Source organism: Lepisosteus oculatus, chromosome 1 (genome assembly GCF_040954835.1).
Source record: "Lepisosteus oculatus isolate fLepOcu1 chromosome 1, fLepOcu1.hap2, whole genome shotgun sequence".
NCBI lineage: Eukaryota > Metazoa > Chordata > Actinopteri > Semionotiformes > Lepisosteidae > Lepisosteus > Lepisosteus oculatus.
Window position 1 is genome coordinate 27569150 of NC_090696.1, and position 20842 is coordinate 27589991.

Here is a 20842-nt window from a genome sequence, read left to right on the forward strand (position 1 = left end):
CAGAAGCCTGACCATACTTGCAGGTCCTCCAGAACTGCCCAGGCCCTTTCTTGCTTATCTTATTTGTTATAGATGAGGTTGTAGGTGTAGATCATGATGCAAGATGGTAATACTGTACTTCACAGGATAAAACTTTCACTTTGACATATTTGACAATGTAACTGAGAACATGCATGAAAAGATCCAGATATAATTCACAGGCTTTTATCTGTTCCAACTCTTATCACAGCTCAAATGAAAACCACCCGTGCACACTCTCCCCTGGTTATGTTTTTACATTAATTTTCAAAATGCCGTCTTGTTTCGAAATCCACACGTGCAAAAACAAACCACATGCAGCCAGAACAGCAGGGAAACTAAACCTGAGTCTTAAATATTCAATCAAGCGAGAGAGAGGTGTTGAGAGACAAAAAAACCAAAGATTGCGCCATTCAACACACTTCAATGCAACAAACAAGAGCGAGCGGGGCTGGTACAAGAGCACACGCTGGGGAGAAGAGTGAGCAGAGGTTAGTGCCTAAGACTGTGTCCAGCAGCAGCATGCTTGTGTTCAGCACAGCGCATGGCCACACTCACAGGCTGGCTGAGGGAGCCTTTTTGCTCTCGCACTGCTCAAGGAGCAAGTACTCTTCGTCGCCTTCTTCTGTGGCGAAAGACGAGGCTAGACTAACATGCAGAAAAGGGAAAGAGATTCGGAGATGAAAGTGAAGCAGGGCTTTTTGAAAGGTAGCACAGGAACACAGACAGTCATCACATACGACACGTTACTAGGCTGGGAAAATTGTTCCCCAGAAAAAAAGATAGTAAAGGTACAGGGGAAAAAAGGGAACTAAACTGAGATGACATGCTATGAAACCATTTTTTCGAATACAGCTCTCACGGTTAAATGCCATTTTACTTCTCTTGAGTACACACTTTCATTGCCTTTGTAACAATCATGTAAGCAAGCGGATTCCCCTCTGCTACTGCACGTAAGCCAAGCGTGACGCAGCACCTCACCTGGCGGGCTCAGGCTTCTTGCTCTCGCAGTTGGACAGCCACAGGTAGTCCATGCTAGTCGAGGGCTCGAGGTGGCGGATGCTGACGGGCTGATAGGGTGGAGGCACACTGCTGATGGGTGAGGCATCCATGCTGGGCAGGCTAGGCTGCAGTGGTACATCCACAGACATACTGCTGGATGGGTTTGAGGGCTTCACTGAGTCTTAGGAAAAACAAGAAATAAAACATTCCTTTGAGGTGGTATGGTATTACACAAGAACAGAAAGGTTATAAATCATGAGGAGTCCATTAGGCACATCTAGCTTATTTGACAGTTAGTAGCTAGTTGATCCAAATCCCAAAGCTCAAAATGCAAAACAAATCATGCACAAGCCTACAATTTGTACCTGTCACAGTAATACGCCTCTATGGACCTTACAAATAAAATTGGCAACTATGAAACAACAGATGTCACTCTAAGACTGAAATTGTACTTGTAACTATGAAGAAGTGAAGAGGGCAAAGCAGATTTAGAGATGTGCATTAACTTTTCAATATCCTTCACTACAAAATAATATCCATAGGGGCAGTCTGAGATTCTGATGCAGATTAACTGAAATGCTTACAGAACTCCTGACCTATGGGAAAACTTCATAGCTGTATTAGGTGAAAGCTGCAGATTAGTGCTTCCACGGTTATTTGCTTTGTTTGCCATCTGTGGTCTCCTATGATGCGATTCAGCAGAACCTGCTGAGGTGTCACAGATGCTTTTAATTAAAAATCTGGCTCTGTAAAGGGCTGACCACAGAGGACAAGATACACACCTTCGAAAGAATGCAAAAAGAGTTATATAGCCAGGCTTCTCTCTCAACCTTATCCAAAAAAATGACATTTATTTAGATATTTAGCTTCAATCTAAGCCCTGAACTAGAACTCTAAGGTCCATGCTTCCCAGGGTTGCAAGATGTTCAAGGCCACATATTTTCCAGATGGAAAAAGCCCCCACATGCCTGGAGTACTGAATTATTAACCAAATCTTACCTTGTCCTTCTATCAGCATACCCATCTTTTCATAGAAATCATGTTACACAGCAAGGAAAGACACTTCTGTGGTTTCAGCACTGCACTCAACCAAATATTGCACACCTAAAATGACCTTAGACCCCTATCAAACCATACCTAAGATGGTAAGCATCAAATAATCCACCTAAAAAACATCTTCCTAACTCGCATACCTAGACAAAATACAGTATTCCGAAGATAGCCTGGGCTGTCCACAGAACAGTTCAGCATCCTTGCTGCAGTATTTCAAACTTTACACTCATTCTAATAACAACAATAGGAAAAGGCGCTGGAGGTCATGGAAACCAAACGTAAAATTTAACAAGAAGCCAGTAAAACTAATTTCATGATTTGAGGCATCCAAAAAACTGAGGACCCCTTGTATCACTCACGCATTTTAAATAATTCCTGTTAAATAACCACAGTTTCTATCAGCAACTTGTGATATTAAGATTGACATTTGTGCCACTGAGCCTGCTCTGTGTCACATCTATTTGTTTTTAAGTGTTCATTATTTTCCCTGTCAAAAACCAATTAATCCCACACAGCGTTTCCTCAAGGTCTCGTCGGTGTTTTCATTCCAGGGCTGTTACGTGCTGCTCTCTATTCAGCGGCGCTCTCCCAGCGCACATTCTTCACGATGCAGAGCGCCTGTGACTCACTCTCGCAAAAGCACTGCCATCTCAAGGACAGGCAGGCAAGCAGGCAGGCCAGGGTCTCTCTGTTCACTTGTTTTCTGTCTGAATGCTGATTCACGCTAGCAGCGGGAAAATCCCCTTCTCTTAATTCCCTCTCCCCACCCACACTGGCACCGAGGCAGCAGCACCAGGCTTCGTGTCCATCCACAATGGCCTGACATTTACAAAAGCCTGCCGCGTCTGGCTGGGGGCGGGAAGTGGGTTGAAGACTCTAATTATACCCCTCAGCGATCCCCCCCAAGGCCCCTGCCTTTCTAAGATTTTTTTATTATCCATGGGCAATTGAAGAATCACCAAGGACACTCTGGAGGCTTTCCCAATAGCTGAAAGGAGTGACTGATGCTTGCTTTTCAGTGGGGTCAGATTGCATTTAACAGTGTGTCACCTAGCTGTAACTCTAACTGGCACAAGATTATTGTAAATAAAAAAATCCTGGGAAACCAGATGTGCCAAATAGTTACCAATGAAGAGAGCGATGATGAACACTTAAGTTAAATATTCAATGCTTTAACAAGCAGTGCTGATTCTTTTAACTTTCAACATGATTTGATTTTTTTTAAAAGCACTGAAGATCCCAGGTGGCGACACTCTTAACAGTCAGTGGAAACGCAACCCCTGATCTAGAGAGGTCTCTGGAAGCAACGGAATTTTGGTTCCTGCACAGGAAAGAGACTGCTGCCTCTTCAAGCCTCAAGATGGAGGATAAACAATCCCTTTTTATGATAAATGCTCCAAATAAAAAGTTGTGGGAGTGCACTTTAACCTTCACACCATATGTATGACATTACACTGCTCATAGCAAATTCATCTCATGATCTAAAAAAATCTGGTTTTCAAGCTTTAAATCAACAATCTTATCAGATTTTTTTTTAACTTTTTGTGTTACGTTCCTACACTACTTTTTTACCTTCCTTCACTGTTTTTTGTTCTCCTTCAGTGGCATTCAATCTATACACATTAAGCTGTATTTTTCCTTTAATGTTTTTTTTTTCAGTTTTACAGCATGGGTTACCAATTTAACCTATTCTGGTAAATCTGTCACATAAAATGGTACAGAATTAAAATACATGTAAATAATTCAGTATAAAAATTATGAAGCACGGGATGGGATAATGCTAGGAAATGGATCTTAAAGGATGCCTTTTGCCTCATTAGAGGCATTGTTTGCACTATGCAATGTCATTTTAAGCTTTTTCCTGTCCTGGCCTATGTACTGACCAAAATAGGACAGTGCAATGTAGCCTGTTCCTTCCGAAGAGGGTAAATGATTGACTCCGTCCTGGCCATTCGATTCAGATTGGAATCCTGACCTCAAGCTGTGAAAGCTGAGACAAATATGCATCTTGCCAGGCATCCCCCTTCAAAGCTCATGGCAACTTTCAAAGGTACCGCTCATACAGGGAACTGAACTTCAGCCTTTACCACACTACACTGTACCTATCCTGCACTGTGCGAGAGACTTAAATGACACTGTACACCTCTTTACTGTAACATATACATTTGTGGCAGCCGTCCATCAAATCTTTTTTCAGTAACAGCATTATGCTTAGATGGTCACTGTTTATTTTTTACTATTCTGAGAAAAGCAGCTTCTATTCACCCCGCAGTTATCAAGTCATGTAAAGGTGTTCAAGGCTCCTCAGTGTTTCTGCAGAAGAAAGCAACAGCGACTTCATTAACAGCTGGTGACGTGCCAAGACACACGACTGGTACCCCATCCTTGTCCACAACACTCCGAGGCAACATTTAAATCTCTGGGCAGGAAATACTGAGGAGCCTGCACTGTTCTATTACTATATAGACTGAAAAAAACTGAAACTGTGATGACATTAGGTACACAAACATATTAAACAAGACCCTTTGAGTATTTTTGTATTAACTGGTAACTGAAGGCCTTTCGAGGACATGGATGGGTTTTCAGTAGTCTGGATTACTGCGTTTCTGGGATGAAGTCCGAGAAACTTATTTAAGCCACACAGTCATGTGATACTTAACAGCACCGATTTGCTTGCCTGTGTCCACAGGATTTGCATGCCCTGTTAGTTTTGAGTAAATGAGCACATACAGCCATGTTGGTGTATCCAGCCAACACAGCAGACAAATTCTGGCATGGTCACAAAACAAACCACAAGAAACGGTGCTCAGTAATTATTTGTGGAGAGCAGAGGAAAGAAAAATGCCCATAAGGAGCCAAGTTTTATCAGCCTAGTTCCTAAATATTTTTGCACTGCATGCCAGTTGAACATCTGAGCCATTTACTATTCGCTACTAGCAAACTGAATTTTATTTTCAGTTAGCTTCTGGATCTAACACACAACTACTCCCTTCGCCGCAGACAGGTTTGAAAGCACTCTCAATTAATTAAGATGCATATTTTCCATTGAGTATAGCAACAAGACTACAGGATTACAAGAGTTGTAAGAAGTGAAGGGCAGCAGTGTTCAGGCAGCCATGATGGCAGTGTGTCAACCGAGAGCTTCCTTTCATTCCAGTGCAAAGCTCCTTCACTGCAGCTCCTGCGCCATTCAGCACAGGGTCTCCACAAAGGAGGCGTCGACCGAGTGCTAGATCACGCCAAATTCGAAGGTGGGGTTTGCCACTAAGCCACTAAGACAACAGGAGTCATCTAATAACCAGTGGCCTTAAAAGGCATCCTTGTTTCTTTATTAGCCCTATACAATTTCTTGCATTAGGAATTCGTCTTTTCGCATACCCCAGCTTTTCTCCATGGAGACACAGACAGGGAGTGAAGCTTGGGGTCAGAGCGCAGGGTCAGCCATTGTACGGCGCCCCTGGAGCAGTTAGGGTTAAGGGCCTTGCTCAGGGGCCCAATGGAGTAGGATTCTTCTGCCGGCCGTGGGATTTGAACCGGCAATCTTCCAATTACAGGCACAGATCCTTAGCCACAGAGCCACCACTCCGCCTTTGCCACAGAGCCACCGCTTTTTTCCTGTAGGTAAAATTCAAAACATTCTCATAAGCTGTTCTAAGCCAAAACTTTCTCACGTTCTTTACCTTCATCGGTAGGGTTAAACCCACAGATGTCACATATGCTTCTGACCCACTTATTCATCTCCTCCTCTGTGTCCGCTACCAAGTAGAAGACCCGGTCAATGGTCTTAATGTCAAAAATGAAGCTGTGCTCAAGGTCCTTCTTGTTGAACGTCAGTCCAGCATCCACTTGCTCGCAGAGATTCAGGTCAATGACGCGGATGGGTTTCTTGGCGTGGTCATTTTTGTAGTACTCCAACACATCCGGGTCCCCAGTGAGACGCCCACTGCGCAGAACAAACCACCTTTTCTTCCATGCCTGAGGAACAGACCAAAACACTTGATTAGAAACCAATGGATTCAAAGGAAAACTCTTCACGCTCCTACTTCAAGAACATTAAAATGGCCCAAGATTCTGAACAAATAACCTTTCTGCCCAAGAAAGACCTTAATGTTGAGGTTATGACAGCACCAGAGCCATTGAAAAGCACTGATGGCCAAAAACAGATGTACAGTTTTATTAACAGTATAAGTTTCTATCACAACAACCAAGAAGGGGAAAAAAAACTGTACTCAAAAGAAGAGATATTCACGGCAATATTTCAAATGACATTCACTGCAGACAAAGAGTGTGGGATGAGAAAACAGTGGAGAAATCTTACAATCACATAACGTACTTTGTTGAAGGCAAAATAACTACTGCGATGGGCAATGCTGTTATCTCATCTTGCTTCAAAATACACTTAAAGAGATTACTCATAATTCCGAATAATGAACCTGACACTTCCTCAGGCTTCAGTACTTCAGGAAATATAATAGCCAACAGTCTTAACCTAGATTACAGTGAGTTCTTTCCCCATTGGATCAGACTCAAATGTATTGGTTTCACCTTGTTGAAGCTACAGTTAATGGCCAGGCGCTAACGGTGTGGACTGTGCTTTATCTGTGTGGTTGCTTGGAGCTTTTCCAAATTATATTCTCTTTAATATCAACAGACTAGGTAGTTACTCATTGTTTCTGCTGGAATGTAGCCATCCATAGCTTTCTAATTAGTAGTGCACCTGATAGGTTCAGTGGAAAAAAAAATCTCAGTAAAGCAGTGTTTTAAAGGACAGTACAGGGAAATGCACAGCCCTGTACCCTGTGGGTGACCTCACAGATTCTGAGGACTGACAGGGCAGCCAGTATATACTGTAGAAAGGTACACTCTTTAGTCAGACTTCAGTGATCTCTAATAAAGGAGATCTTTTTAAAAGTAAGTTTGGACAAACATTACAGAAACATTGGTATGGTCTTTTTCCCCCCCGAACAACAGTAAAGGTAAATGTAAAAGAATGTTGTAGTGCCATTTCAATCATATCCAATGCAAGCAACACACCTTTGCTTTGAAATTAAAAATTAATACCAACACTAGCTAATGACCACTCAAGGAAAAACACTGGAATTTAAGGAATGTGATTTGAACCATTGTTTTTTATTAGAAAATTTTAGCCGGCTTAACAATGTGATTCTTTTTTCTTTGCTGTTTTTCCAACTACAGGGCCTCTTTGTTAGGAAGCCAAGATTAGCTCAGAGAGCATCACCCCATCCCGTCAACAAACAAGAGAGCTGAACCAACAGAAATAAACATCCACAGGAATGGCTCTCTGCTGCCAATCAAAACATGCCTGATCTGCAGGCACAGAGCACCACCGTATCAGCCCCTACACTCCTGACAGGGACTGCAACTCATGTCATAGAACTTCTTCCAATATCAGCATTCTGTATGCAGCGAGACTCTCTCGCAATATTGCCTTTGGTACAGCACACCCTGCCAGTCTCCCTGATCTACGAACCAGACTCCTGAAGCTCAAATCTTTCACTTCACGCAGGAGCTAAAACAGCAGGTATTCCAGCTGTTTCCGGGGAATTTAAATCGCAACGTTTGTTTCTGTAGATTAAAACAAAAACAGCAAGAAGTACCGACGTTTATAATAATAATAATCATAATAATAATAATCATAATAGCTTACACTTATATAGCACTTTTCTAGACACTCCACTCAAAGCACTTTACAGGTAATGGGGACTCCCCTCCACCACCACCAATGCGCAGCCCCACCTGGATGATGCGACGGCAGCCTTAGTGCTCCAGAACGCTCACCACACATCAGCTATTAGTGGGGAGGAGAGCAGAGTAATGAAGCCAATTCATAGATGGGGATTATTAGAAGGCCATGAGTGGTAAGGGCCAATGGTAAATTTGGCCAGGACACCGGGGTTACACCCCTACTCTTTTCGAGAAATGCCCTGGGATTTTTAATGACCACAGAGAGTCAGGACCTCTGTTTTATGTCTCATATGAAGGACGGCACCTGTTTACAGTATAGTGTCCCCATCGCTATACTGGGGCATTAGGACCCACATGGACCGCAGGGTGAGCGCTCCCCTGCTGGCCCCACTAACACCTCTTCCAGCAGCAACCTTTTTCCCAGGTCTCCCATCCAGGTACTGACCAGGCTCACACCTGCTTAGCTTCAGTGGGCTGCCAGTTGTGAGTTGCAGGGTGATATGGCTGCTGGCTGATATGGCTGTTCACTACATTTAAACCACAAATGATGCCTTCTCAGATTTACTTTCAAAATGAGACGTTGTGCATCTGATGTTCAAGGCACACACACCAAAAAAAAGCCAGCCACAGAAAAGCAATCCTAATGGTGTCAACACAATCTGCTGGGCTGCACCTTGCCACTGCATAACGAATGACCTCTGAGGACATGAATAAGGATTTCCTTGTGCCTCCTGTGAAATGATACACCGGGGCACTGATCCAGTACCTGACAAAGCACTTTAGATTTCCTTGGGGATGAGCAGCTTGGGGGTATTACTGGCTCTCCCTTTACTAAAGTGTTAATGGATCGAGCTGCTCTGAACAGCTGCTTGCATGAAGCCTAGCAAGGAAGAGGAGTTCACACACAGTTTAGAATTCAGGGACTCCAGGGGGACCAGGAGACAGAACACCCATCCTGCAGGATGGAACTAAGAGCAACAGGATCAGTTCTGTAAATCAGCCACAGGGCTGCGGACTGCATTGTACCTGCTCTGGAAAAAAAAAATAAAACGCTTCCTTTCAACAGCCAGTTACAGCTAGAAAAAAAAGTTACTTCAAAAGTGATCGGGAGCTTTGTTTCTTTACAGAGGACATAAAACAGGCTCGGCAAAAGCTTTTCTTTTCAATATTCACAGGAAAACATGCAGTCTGTGGGCACGTAGATTTGGATAATCGGATCCAAGTCTTGTCAGGAATAACACTGCTGAGACAAATACCGGAATGATCAAACAAACATCATTTTGCATGGATTTCAAAGCAGAAACAAAACGCCTGCCTGCCAGACGTGCATCATTTAAAGACAAATTTGCACGCAAGGCTTTTCAAACAACTTACTGTAAATCTAAAAATATAAGTGCTATCACCTGCTATTCTGTTGAAGCTGGTGTCTTTCAGATGTACACAAGGAAGAAGTCAAATTCATAAAGACACCTTAAGTATTTGAGTACAGTGCTTGCTACCAAGCCAAATCATAAATATTTCTCTGCACAGAGGCTTTATGGTATCTCAAAGCAAAAGCAAGGAGATACAGTAAAGAAACAAGGAGAATTAACACTGAAACTTGAAAGGAATATAATCAGTTACCAGCAAAATACTAAGCATAAGCAGGTTGACAGTGTTTATATATTTAACAATCTAAAAAATTAAAGACAGTAAATGCATTGTGCAGTTTATTGTTTCACATACTGCACAACAAGCTACAACAAGGTGATCGAGGAAGCAAAAAGAAAAATGCAACGTAATGTCTGGAGCGTCTCTAATTACTCTTGTGCTGTGATAGAGCGAGGTAAAGCAGTCCTCGCTTGTAAGAGATCTTTGACAGACTTGTGTCAAAACAAAGGGAACCAGAATCCTTCAGCTGCAACAAAGTTGAGGCATTAAAAGACACCACATCTTCACGTCAGTGTTGCATTCACAGTGTTTTTTTCCTCAAACAAAGTTTTACTTTAACTGCCACAACAGCTGACCTGTACTTTAATGGTACAGAATAAGCTGTAAGCTATTTCCGGATAAAGATAATAAACAGAGCTGCATGCTGGGTAAGTACAGGACAACATGACATTTTCAGTTTAGCTGGAATTCAGAGGTGTGGCTAGACTCTAGCGACTTGGCCTTGAAAGTCCTGCCATCACACACTGCTGACCGTAGACAGAATCGCACATGCAAGATCAGTAACTGACACTGCACTCTGTCAAGCACAAATCTGTACCGATTTTTAATTTTGGTTAAAAAAGAAGGATATTTTTATATGCTTTTGTGCCAATAAAATATGTTTAGATATTGTCAGCTGCTGCCTTCCCCGTTCAAAAATGTAAGAATTCAGCAACACAACAGCAAATGAAAGCAACAGTAGAGGGAAAAGGTCTCAGGATAATAAAAGAAAACTTCTAGATGAAGAAAGTGAAATGACAAGTTGATTAAGTGAATGGTTCATTTAGGTGTTGATCGTGATAGAAATCCAACAACATGACACAGACTTAGCTTAGAAAAGGCAGTAGTATTACATGAATTATATTTTAAATGCCTCTATCTTCAGGTCATATGATGGTATACAATTACAAGAAGTAATTGTATTTAAGAAAACAATTTTATTCAATTCGTAGGCTGTTAACTTTTGCAAGAGTCACTCAAAATGGGAATAGTATCCATTGACTGGAACTTTCTAATGTAGTGCTCATACAGAGAAAGGAGACAAAACCAAACCAATTATAGACATCTAAGCCAAATGTTACAAGATTATGGAAACAATAATTAAAACTAGATCTCTTTATGTATTGAGACACGATTGAGAGAAGTGGCCCCTGTTCTTCCTAATTTATGTTAAATGACCTGGAATCTCTTATGATTATTAAAACTAGATGTTTACAGATTACAACAAAACAGGAGAAATATTAAATAGTGTAGAAGCTGCAAAGGAAACTAAAAAAAAAAAAGACTTCAAGACAGGTCAGAAATGCAAGATAACTTAATGTAAACAATTCAAGTGTATCAACACGTATAAGGAGCAAAAATAATCTAAATACAAAATGGGAAATGCCAAAGCTTGAAGTGGCTTCTTGTGAAGACTTGTGTAGCTAAGAAAAATACACCTTCTTGATAATATGGAGGAAGCAAATAAATGTCAAGTTAAAAACACAGAATGTAAATCAATTGATGTTATACGAGTACTGTAGGTAGCTGCATCAGCGTGCAAAGGAATGAGTAAAGGTTCACTCCATGCTGAAAGGTAGAGAAAAAACAATGTTTTGGCTGTGGAAAAAGCTGTGGAGAAATAAATCTTTACCTGTTCCTTTGCAATTTATGCTATTGAAGACTGAGGGGATCCAAATTAGTATTGAAACTGCCAAATGGCATGGTCAACTCAATGAAGAAGCAACAGTGAAACAAAAAACCGGGGAAAACAAACTAAACAGAAGTCCATTTAAAACTGAAAACATCATACACATCTCTTCACAAAGGGTTGTAACAGTCAATCAGCCATGTTGTTGAAACCGAATGAAACACACAAATCAGTTGCTAGCAACTAAACGGCCTAGATGAGCCGACTGGCTTTTCCAAAGAACAGACAGCTGGCCATCCCTTGGGGGCTGTATTTCTAATGCTCCGGGGCTTTCAGCTGAAATTCTTCACACCAAGAAGATAAAAATGTGCCATAAGGCAAAACACATCCAAGGTCTTCTCAAACCTAATTAATTCATTAGTAGCACTTTTGCCTCACTGTTACACTTGTCCTCTTTTACAATTAAATGCTAAAAGAAGTACATGCAGCAACTCTGTGTTCACACAGAGCTACCTGCCAAGAATAAAATGCCACAAGTCTCAGCTTTGCTTGGTGAAGTTTCAAGGCAGATATGGCTGGAATTTATGTAGCTGCTTTCTCACAGTTTGTTCCAATCATTACTTAATGCAGCACAGCAAAAAATAACGCTGAGGGAAATAATCAGATTGTTATATACCAACAATGAGATCGTACTACACAATTACACCTGTATGCGGGCGGCACGGTGCTGCTGTAGTTAGCGTTGCTGCCTCACAGGGCTTGGACACTGAGTTCACCTCCTGGGGGGCTTTATGTGTGGAGTTTGTATGTTTTCCCCTACGTTCTGTGTTCACGTGGGTGTCCTCCAGGTACTCTGGTTTCTTCCCACAATCCCAAGACATACTGGTACTTTAATTGGCTCCTCGTGACCTGAGGGATATTTAAAACCCAGCTTAACAGAAGGGAAAATAAAAAAAACTGGAAAATGAAATTTAAGATGTTTTGCTGTTACTGCCACATTCTGAAAGCAGACTACTGCATCTTCCTAAATACGAAGACGCCAATTCTAATGCTGAAACACCTGTCACCAATCAATGAACAACTTGCTCTACTCAAAGAGGAGCTGTTTTTTTTAAAGAAAAATGCTAATATCCTTTTCTCCCTTCCATTTCACCCATTTAGAATGAGGAACTCTGATTCACAGGGGCTCACTGCTTCAAGCCCCCTAACCAGGCGTGGAGAAATCAAGTCAAAACCGTCTAGGGGGGATTCTGACTTTGAGGCGTGCAGTCATAATCCCACAGATGGCAGTTTCTCACCATTGGCTATTCAGCCAGGCACAGACACCGAGGTGCAGATCAAGACACCTGCTTGCTAGTGCACTGCAATCTGTCCAGTGGAGCGCAGCCTCCACCTTGCAGGCAATGCCCAAGCTTACGGGAGCCCGCCTGGAATCTAGAATAAAGAAACTGACTTGAAATTTGATCAACACGTGAATTTTCATATTAGCACAAAAGCAGATCGCAGTTTCCAAATGTTTTCTTTAAAGCCTCTGTCAATAACAAACCTTGGGCTTGAGACTGGGACTCTCATTAGGGCATGTGGGCTGAAAATGGATGGTAGTGCTTGTTCTCTACGCCGTAATTCTAATATAATGTCAGTGACCCATTATTGTAATTGCCTGAATTTAATTTGTACCTGGGAATGACAAGAGGCCATTCGCCCATGCAGTCTGTTTGGACGGCAGAATCTAACTGATCCATGAATCTCATCCCGCCATTTTTGAAAGAAGTCAGGGTACTGGCTTCAATAACACCACTGTGCAGCTTGTTCCACACTCCCACCACCCTTTGCGTAAAGGAGTGCCTCCAGTTTCGAACCACTTTTTAGGAGAAACTATGCAAAAGCCATATACCATACAAAAACAGCAGTGAAGAGTTTAAAAAACACTTTCACAGACAAAATTAAGTTTTTCTTCAAGATTAACAAGAAGTCTTGATATCATAAATATACTTTAATATTCAGTGAAAAGTATGTGACCCCTTTTAAGATGTTCTGAATTTGTTCTGAATGTTCTGAATCAATATTTGGTGCTCGTTTCATTTATTTCAGAGTCATCCAAAATCCAATGTTTCTGTGTAAAACTTGAACACCCCCGAAGTTCAGGACTTCAATTAAAGGAAAAACTAGGGCAAGTTTGTGAATACTTTATTAAACAATCAGGGTCTTCCTTATATCAAACTCAACAGCGTTGATTCTCATCATCACAGTGAAGCTCTCGAGACAGAGAATTCAGAGGCCCATCATCCCCTGCTCAGTCTGGAAAAGCTTACAAAACCATTTCTAAAGCTCTGGGGATCTACTGGTCTGAGACAGTCATGAAAGTTCGTCGTTTAAAATACTTATGCCGCATGTCCTTTGTAAAAAAATCTTTTCTACAAAGTACACCAACACCAGTACAATAGATTGCGAGACAGAAATACGTGGGGAGGGGGGGATGGTGGACCTGGGACTTTGCTGTACTTGTTTTTTGGACTCTTTCTACTTTTGATGGGCATTTTACTAAACTTTCACAACTTGCATAATTAGGACCAAGACCTTCGCATTTCGCCTTGCTAGTCACTTCGTAAAGCTGCTCCCTTGCAGGACAATTCATTTCATTGTTCCAGGAGAATGCCAATTCCATCAGTTTTTGCAAAGATTTGGAACAAACAAATCAAAGCATCAGCAAGGCAAGGTAATTTCACAGCAGCAAGACACAGCGAGTTTAATAAGGAGCTGATGAACAGAACTTCTGTAAGTCTACTCGATTTCCCCCACAGCACAGCTCCCCTGATGAAAAGTTCCTGCTGCTATAACATTACTACTACTTATCTAGCAGCTGTAATATCATACCCGTGCAACTGCAAGGCATTGTGTTTTCTTATAATGGTATCTTAATTATAGTTATTTTCCATCGACAGAGCTGCAAGGTCTCTAAAACACTGAAGAGGAACAGTGTACAGTTTGTAGCAAAAGTCTACAGCTTCCCCACACACAGGCTGAAAGTTGCCACTGACTGTACTATTTTTTGCCCCCATCAAAGAACACTCACGTAGGCACTTTATATAACCGTATTTAAAGCACAGCATTAAAAAAGGTCTCATTGTGTTAAACTTACCTTGACTTCTAGACTGAGGCAGTTATCGTTGATAAATGGAAATGGCTTGTCTCCGCAATTTGAAAACACTTCAGAACAGCAGAACATAAAAACTACCTCAGATGGCAAGAAAAACTGCCACTCAGCTTAACCACTAGTTTTTTGTCAGGCCCGATGTAAAGAAACAAGTTGAAGTAGATTCAGCGTACTGGGCCTGTGGAATAACTAAAGCAGTGAAATTCCAAGCGCCACATGGCTTTTTGAGTTGAATGTGCACTGAACGACTGTCTCTCTGGGCAGAATGGTCTGAATTCCTGCCTCAGAGGCCCCCAGTGCTGCAGCTGTTGCTCCCGTCTGTATGAAGGGTAGAAGGTCCGGTTGACTGAGCCATGCCAGACAGAGACCGCATTGACCACTGCTCTTGGAAATGCCATCTGAATTGAATCACACTTACATCAGGGCTACTGGCTGACAATAAAAATGTGCTGCTGGTAGAAGCCGATAAAACGGGGCCTCAGCGACAGGGGGCAGAGGGACGGAACTGGCAAGAGAGGTTACTGAAGGGCACAGAGCTCCGCACATGCCTCTCTCCAGCCGGGCCCTACAGAAAGGCCTTCCTGTCCCATCTTTTAAATAAGGTCCGAGAACGTTGGACGTTTAAGCTCCACTGCTGGGTGCTTTCTGTATTGACCGCCAAGTAGGGCAAAGCCATGTTCTGGTCCAGATCTCAAAGGAAGAGGAGCTAACTGGTGCTAACTCCGACACGCAAGGCTGGCTCCTCCAGCTCAGGCTTTGTCAACCCTTGGCTAAGGCGCACTGCCTCAAAACCGGAGTGAGGACAAATGCAAGGCTGCACCACAAACAAATCGGGTTACTTGGAAATCACATTCTAATATTCCTCTTATCCCAGTCATGGCAGTGTTAAAAAAACAGCATAAAAGTTTCTCTCGATGGGAAGTGATTCATTACAAAATCCAGCAATGCTGATAAGCCATCCATACAGCTGAGCAGACAGGAGCACCTGGAGTAAGCTCACTGGCTCAGAGACAACACAGTAATATGTGTACTGTATCCAGAACCCTCCCTCTGGGCCAGAGCAGCACAGATTCCTAAACACTGCCCCCTCAGCAGCACAAATACATACAGATACCAGACAAGTTTATTGCAAAGTAACCATTTCAGCATTCCATGTGATCAGAATAAGAATGGGGCTGTAGATTTTAAATTGTCCTAATTTTCTAGAACACAATTTTCTCTTCTCTCTAACAGCTATCACAGTATATACCTGCTCAACCAGTGGTTCCTGTGTGGGTCTCCCATCCTGTCTTATCAGTCACCTGCGGGCTCATGGGAGACAATCATTCTGCACCCCAAGGGACGTCCATGAATGGATTACATAACCTGCAACCCTGATTAGATATTGGTGAGGAGTGATCTTTCACCTGCTAAAAGGCAAGTTCTTTATTGCACAGTCATCAGTTCAAATACAAGTTAAGAAGCAACTGGCTCATTATGCTTTGTGGATTTCACCCACTTGTTAGAAGGACAACAAAGGACTTTCAACTTTCAGCAGCCATGTCACCCAGCAACTCACAACTGGCAACCCACTGAAATTTAGCAGGTGTGAGCCTGGCCAGTACCTGGATGGGAGACCTCCTGGGAAAAACTAAGGTTGCTGCTGGAAAAAGTATTAGAGGGGCCAGTAGGGGGCGCACACCCTGTGGACACTATACTGTAAAAAAAGACGCCATCCTTCAGATGACCCTTACAACTGTGGTCCTGACTCTCTGTGTCATTAAAAATCCCAGGGTGTCTCTTGAAAAGAGTAGGGGTGTAGCCCCGGCGTCCTGGCCAAATTTCCCTTTGGCGTTTACTAATCGTGACCTCCTAATAATCCTCATCTATGAATTGGCTTCATTAATCTGCTCTCCTTCCCACTGATAGCTGATGTGTGGTGAAAGTTCTGGCACACTATGGCTGCCATCGCATCATCCAGGTGGGGCTGCACATTGGTGGGGTGGAGGGGAGTCCCCATGACTTGTAAAGCGCTTTGAGTGGAGTGTCCAGAAAAGAGCTATGTAATTGCGAGGAGTTATTATTATGATGTTGTTAATAATAATAATAATAATAATAATAATAATAATAATAATAATAATAATAATAATAATACTATTATTATTATTATTATTATAATAACTTTTGCTGCCTATACCAGGACTGTTCAAGGAACAGTGTCATATGCAAAGGTGATATTTGCTATTTTAAATGAGTTCCAGCAATAAAGGAAGTATGATGGTTTGGCCTGAAGACAGAAGAGAAGTTTTCATGAAAAGTTCAGACATTATGTGTGGTTTGGACCAGCACAACTAGAACATCTTGGACCTGGGACTGGCCGCCATCATAACAAGTACATTTGCAACCAAGGGGCTGTTGTTTCTAGGATACCAGACAGCAGCTCTGCAGAAATGTCACTTTAATCATTTGTAACTGTGAAATACATCCAAGCTTGCATGACAGCAATCACTGTCTGTTCATTTGGATCCGATGCCTCACGACTGAAAGACAACAGAACGCTCAGTTGGAATACAAAACAAAAATTAAACGCTATTTTAGTGGGTTCAGACAGTTCACACGGCAGTGATGGTGACCCAGTTTGCCTTTTCATCTGCAAGTCTAATTGGCCTCATTCATTCATAGCAAGATTATTTTTTTTTGCTTGACTGTTAATAGTCCTGCAAAATATTTTTTAAATGCCAAACACTTGTTTAAAAGGATTGGGTAATACATGGTTATGAAGACTTAAAGTGCATACTTCAATTAAAAAAATAAGGTCAGGCAGGTTCTAAGCCCATGTTCATCTTTTTTTTTAAACTGCCTGGGAATAAGTTGCACGTTTTCTTAATCCTCTTCCCACCCCCCTAAGCAAACACGTATCCTTAGGGCAAAACCCGCTACAAACCTTATAATTAGATTCCTCTGCCTTACTTTCCATTTCAGTCTACATGTTGAATTAAATCACTAATATTAGGAAAAGTACTTTAGTACTTTGCTAAACATACCGCTAAATCAGGGCCCCAGGTTATTTACAGGACTGGCTGACATGGAAAATTTCTCCATCATAGAATATTAACCCTGCAATGCTATTCGAAGATGAGATCATGTCATCATGAAAGTCTGTCATGGGTTAGTAGCACTAAATCCGACAGGTTCCTGTATCCTTCTGTGGACACTGTGCTGGTGCTCTGGGTAGCATGGTGAGTGGTTAAGGCTTTAGACAGGGTTATGGGTTTAAGCCCCAAGGGAGAGCCTGGGTCACGTTCTCAAGTGAAGTACTTTTAACACACTCGTCTCTGTCAACTCACAACAAAAAGAGCACCATCTGAGCTGGGGGAGGTAACCTGTAACAGACTATCCCCATCTTGGGGAAGTCTTCTTGCTACATTATTGGTTGACAGTGGAAATTAGGCACTAATAATAAAGAAAAAGACAAGACAACAAAGCTGACGCAATAGTTAATGTTTAACAGGTTCCTTCCTATTTCCAGTGGCGTCTGACACTTCCTTCAAAAAGTACTTTAGAAAAAACAATTTTTCAGAAGTAGCATGTACCTCACCTAATGAGGTTCCACTATAACTCTCTTAGCTATGCTTTTTGGTTCCCGGAGGAAATCTTTTGACACTGATGACCGACTGAATTTCTAGAAGGAAAACACTGCACCTTCGTGCACGTACATGTACAAACTCTGAGGCATAAGACTGTGCTGTTCTGAACAATGTCTACTATAACACCTCACACAACGTGACTGTGTAACCTTCACAGATCTCTAATTGCATTAATTTCACATAACGTACAGGGTGAATGTTACATCATGTCCGTGCTAGGGAGGTCAGGGTCTAGGAAGAGTGGTGTGAGGTTCAAGTGAGGTGAAGCAATTACTGACTTTTTCACATGACGTTTCAGATACAAGCACAGCACTGCATAATAAAGACACTCGCACATATTAGGCACATTTTCCAAAATCAGTTTCATATAACTCCTACAAAAGGTTACAAATTCCGCAATTTATGTTATTATTTATAGCCCTTGACAAATCTGTAATCTTTTACCTTAATTATATGCAAAGCACGTAATGAAAAGAAGATTAAATTTGATTTCCAACTGTATTAGTTGACAATGTAATTAAGAAGTTATGTAATGCGTTTTGAAAAAGCCAAAGTACAGAGTTAATCTAAGCACAACGAGAGTTACACATAATGGATTTTTAATGAGACTTGTTAATGGAAGAATATTTTTTTTTTAAACAGTTGCGACCCTTTATCACATTATACCAAATAACCCCTTCATGTTGAAATGACTTTGAATGAAAAAAAATATTAAAAAGAATTGCACCAAATGGAAATATTTAAATCAAGAATTAAAAATTGTTGTTCACCATTCTAAGAACTTCTAAAAAGATATAATCAGAAGAGTTTAAAATATACTTTAGATGAGTCATCTTTGAGCTAAACCTTAAACTTTCAGCTACCAAAAACACAGCGTATCTGTTCTGGCTAAGCAGTTTATACAATAATATTGCTTTTACAAAATACTTTGTTTCTGAAGGATCCCTCCTTTAGGTTTGTATTTGACCACTGGTGAAATGCAGCAGCAACCTTGCCTACATGCACCAACCATTTCATGCAAAAAGCTCCTCTACACAACAGATTAAGAGATCAATTCGTGTTGAATTCAAAAGGAATTTTAGAGAAGCCATACCATGTAAACCCAACGTGGAATGTAAGCAGTACACTGGGGCTAACTCCCCTAACTCTTACAAAAGCTACATAAGAGCTTTAATTACCGAAGTTGTCAGAAACTTGGTAAGGCATCTCATTCAAGGATGTTGGTTCACAAACAGCACTTACAGTAAACTGGTTTCCTCAGGGGTATCCCACCACAGTACTGACCGGGCCCAGTCATGCAGAACTCCCAAGATCTTAAAGATTCAGTCTAGATGGTTTCTTAAAATCATTTCTTTGTAAGCTAGGAAGCCAATCAGCCACAATTCACAACAGGGTATGATGGCAAGATCCCAAGTGTCCCATCCAGTGGAAGCCTAAGTGGACCACAGGTAAATCAGAATTAAGATCCAATGAAAAAGATAACCCTTTGCCCATATCCAGAGGGTCATCTTCCATATTAATACACAACATGCATTACAGTGTTCATGTTAGAGTCAACACAACACTTCTATTGTAAGGATGCAGGTATCAGATACCAACAGCTCAGACATCCAAAGACAACAATCAGGTTGATGATTTCCCAGGCTGAACTGACCTTCTACCATTCCAAATGTGTTATCACAGTGATGGGGAATGAATTAGCACCCTATTTGTTTTCAAAACATCTGAACTGTCCCCAGACTTGCTTTATCTCTCACTGCTCCACAGCTCTGCTTTACCATAAGCCTTTTACTTGTACAAACATCCTTGCACATTATTTGGACCTACAGGCTCATAAACACACCTTTCTTACCAAGCACAAGTCAGCACACTTCACACATTTCACAATTACGATTTAAAATAAAGTGGAAAAAAGCTAGAACTCTGATCATCCCCTGCAGGCATCACAACTTTTTAAGGCAAAGTTTAGTCAGCTACAATTGCATACTTAAGTGCAGAGATCGATTTGTTTCCAAACTCTCAGGACTATGGTTACATTAGACTATTAATATTTTATTTCATCCCTAAAAGAGATGTTTTGACCAATTAAACCTTGCTTTATTTGAATCCTCTAGCAGCTTTTTCCCCACACTAATTCCAGTACCTATATAATAGCATAAATATTATCTTTTGATTACATATTAGGGAAGTTTATTGAAAGTTCTCAGTCTATAAGATTATTTTTGTGAAATCGATAAAGTATGATCTGGATACTTCGATACTTCAGAATGAAAACTCTGCTTTTGACTGCAGACTTTCTTCGCAATGACATATACTGTGAAATCTGAAGTTAAAGGAACAAAGCGCTGTATTCATAAAATTGAAAAATACATAATTGCATTAGGATAGCATAATTCAGTATAATGTCAGTCCACAGCTCATCTGCTACAGCTGTACAAATATTTAATTGGTCTAGTTTAATCCACAACATCAAGAATTTATTGCAGTACACGTGAGTCTTTCATAACTTTTACATTTGCTACAGCAGTTCCTGCTCAGTTGCAATAAGCCTCAAGACTCATAGTGCCTTTCCACTACAAACTAATGCAAAGATAAGCTAGAATTCCCGGCAGAGTGGAAAAAAATTGGTAAGAAATTTGAATGGGCTTGAAGGCAGGAGCCCTGTGATTAATATGGTGTTCACAAATAGCAAAAGAGCAACATGCGAGAGTGGAGCTGCATCTATCAGCACTGGGTTCCAAATTCACCTTCAGCCATCTGATCCTGCTGTGTGGAGTTTGCATGGAGTCTCACTCCTCATAGTCAACACCCACAAGAAACTCCTTGAATTAAGGACAGAAGGGTCTGCCCCAGGGCAAGTCTTCTTGTTCAGTATTGCCACACCCAGAGCTGGAGGTTTCTCTGCCTTCTCCGCAAGCTGTTTGCTGCATGACATCACCGCTGGCGCTACATGCCTGAAAGCAG

The 20842-nt window shown here is 41.5% G+C and overlaps 1 protein-coding gene across 9 annotated transcripts in view; it reads right to left on the minus strand.

The window, feature by feature from the left end:
* Positions 1–20842, minus strand: part of gab1 (GRB2-associated binding protein 1) — a 94585-nt gene that overhangs the window by 28351 nt on the left and 45392 nt on the right. For 7 of the 9 annotated variants that reach the window (XM_015344641.2, XM_015344640.2, XM_015344638.2 and 4 more), the window contains 3 exons: positions 5754–6048; positions 1000–1201; positions 577–666 (listed from right to left, as the gene is read on the minus strand). In XM_015344641.2, the coding sequence (XP_015200127.2) occupies positions 577–666; positions 1000–1201; positions 5754–6048 (587 nt within the window). Of the gene's footprint in view, positions 1–576; positions 667–999; positions 1202–5753; positions 6049–14237; positions 14809–20842 lie in introns of those variants that run through there. The other 2 variants (XM_069188886.1, XM_015344643.2) reach the window with 2 other exon arrangements.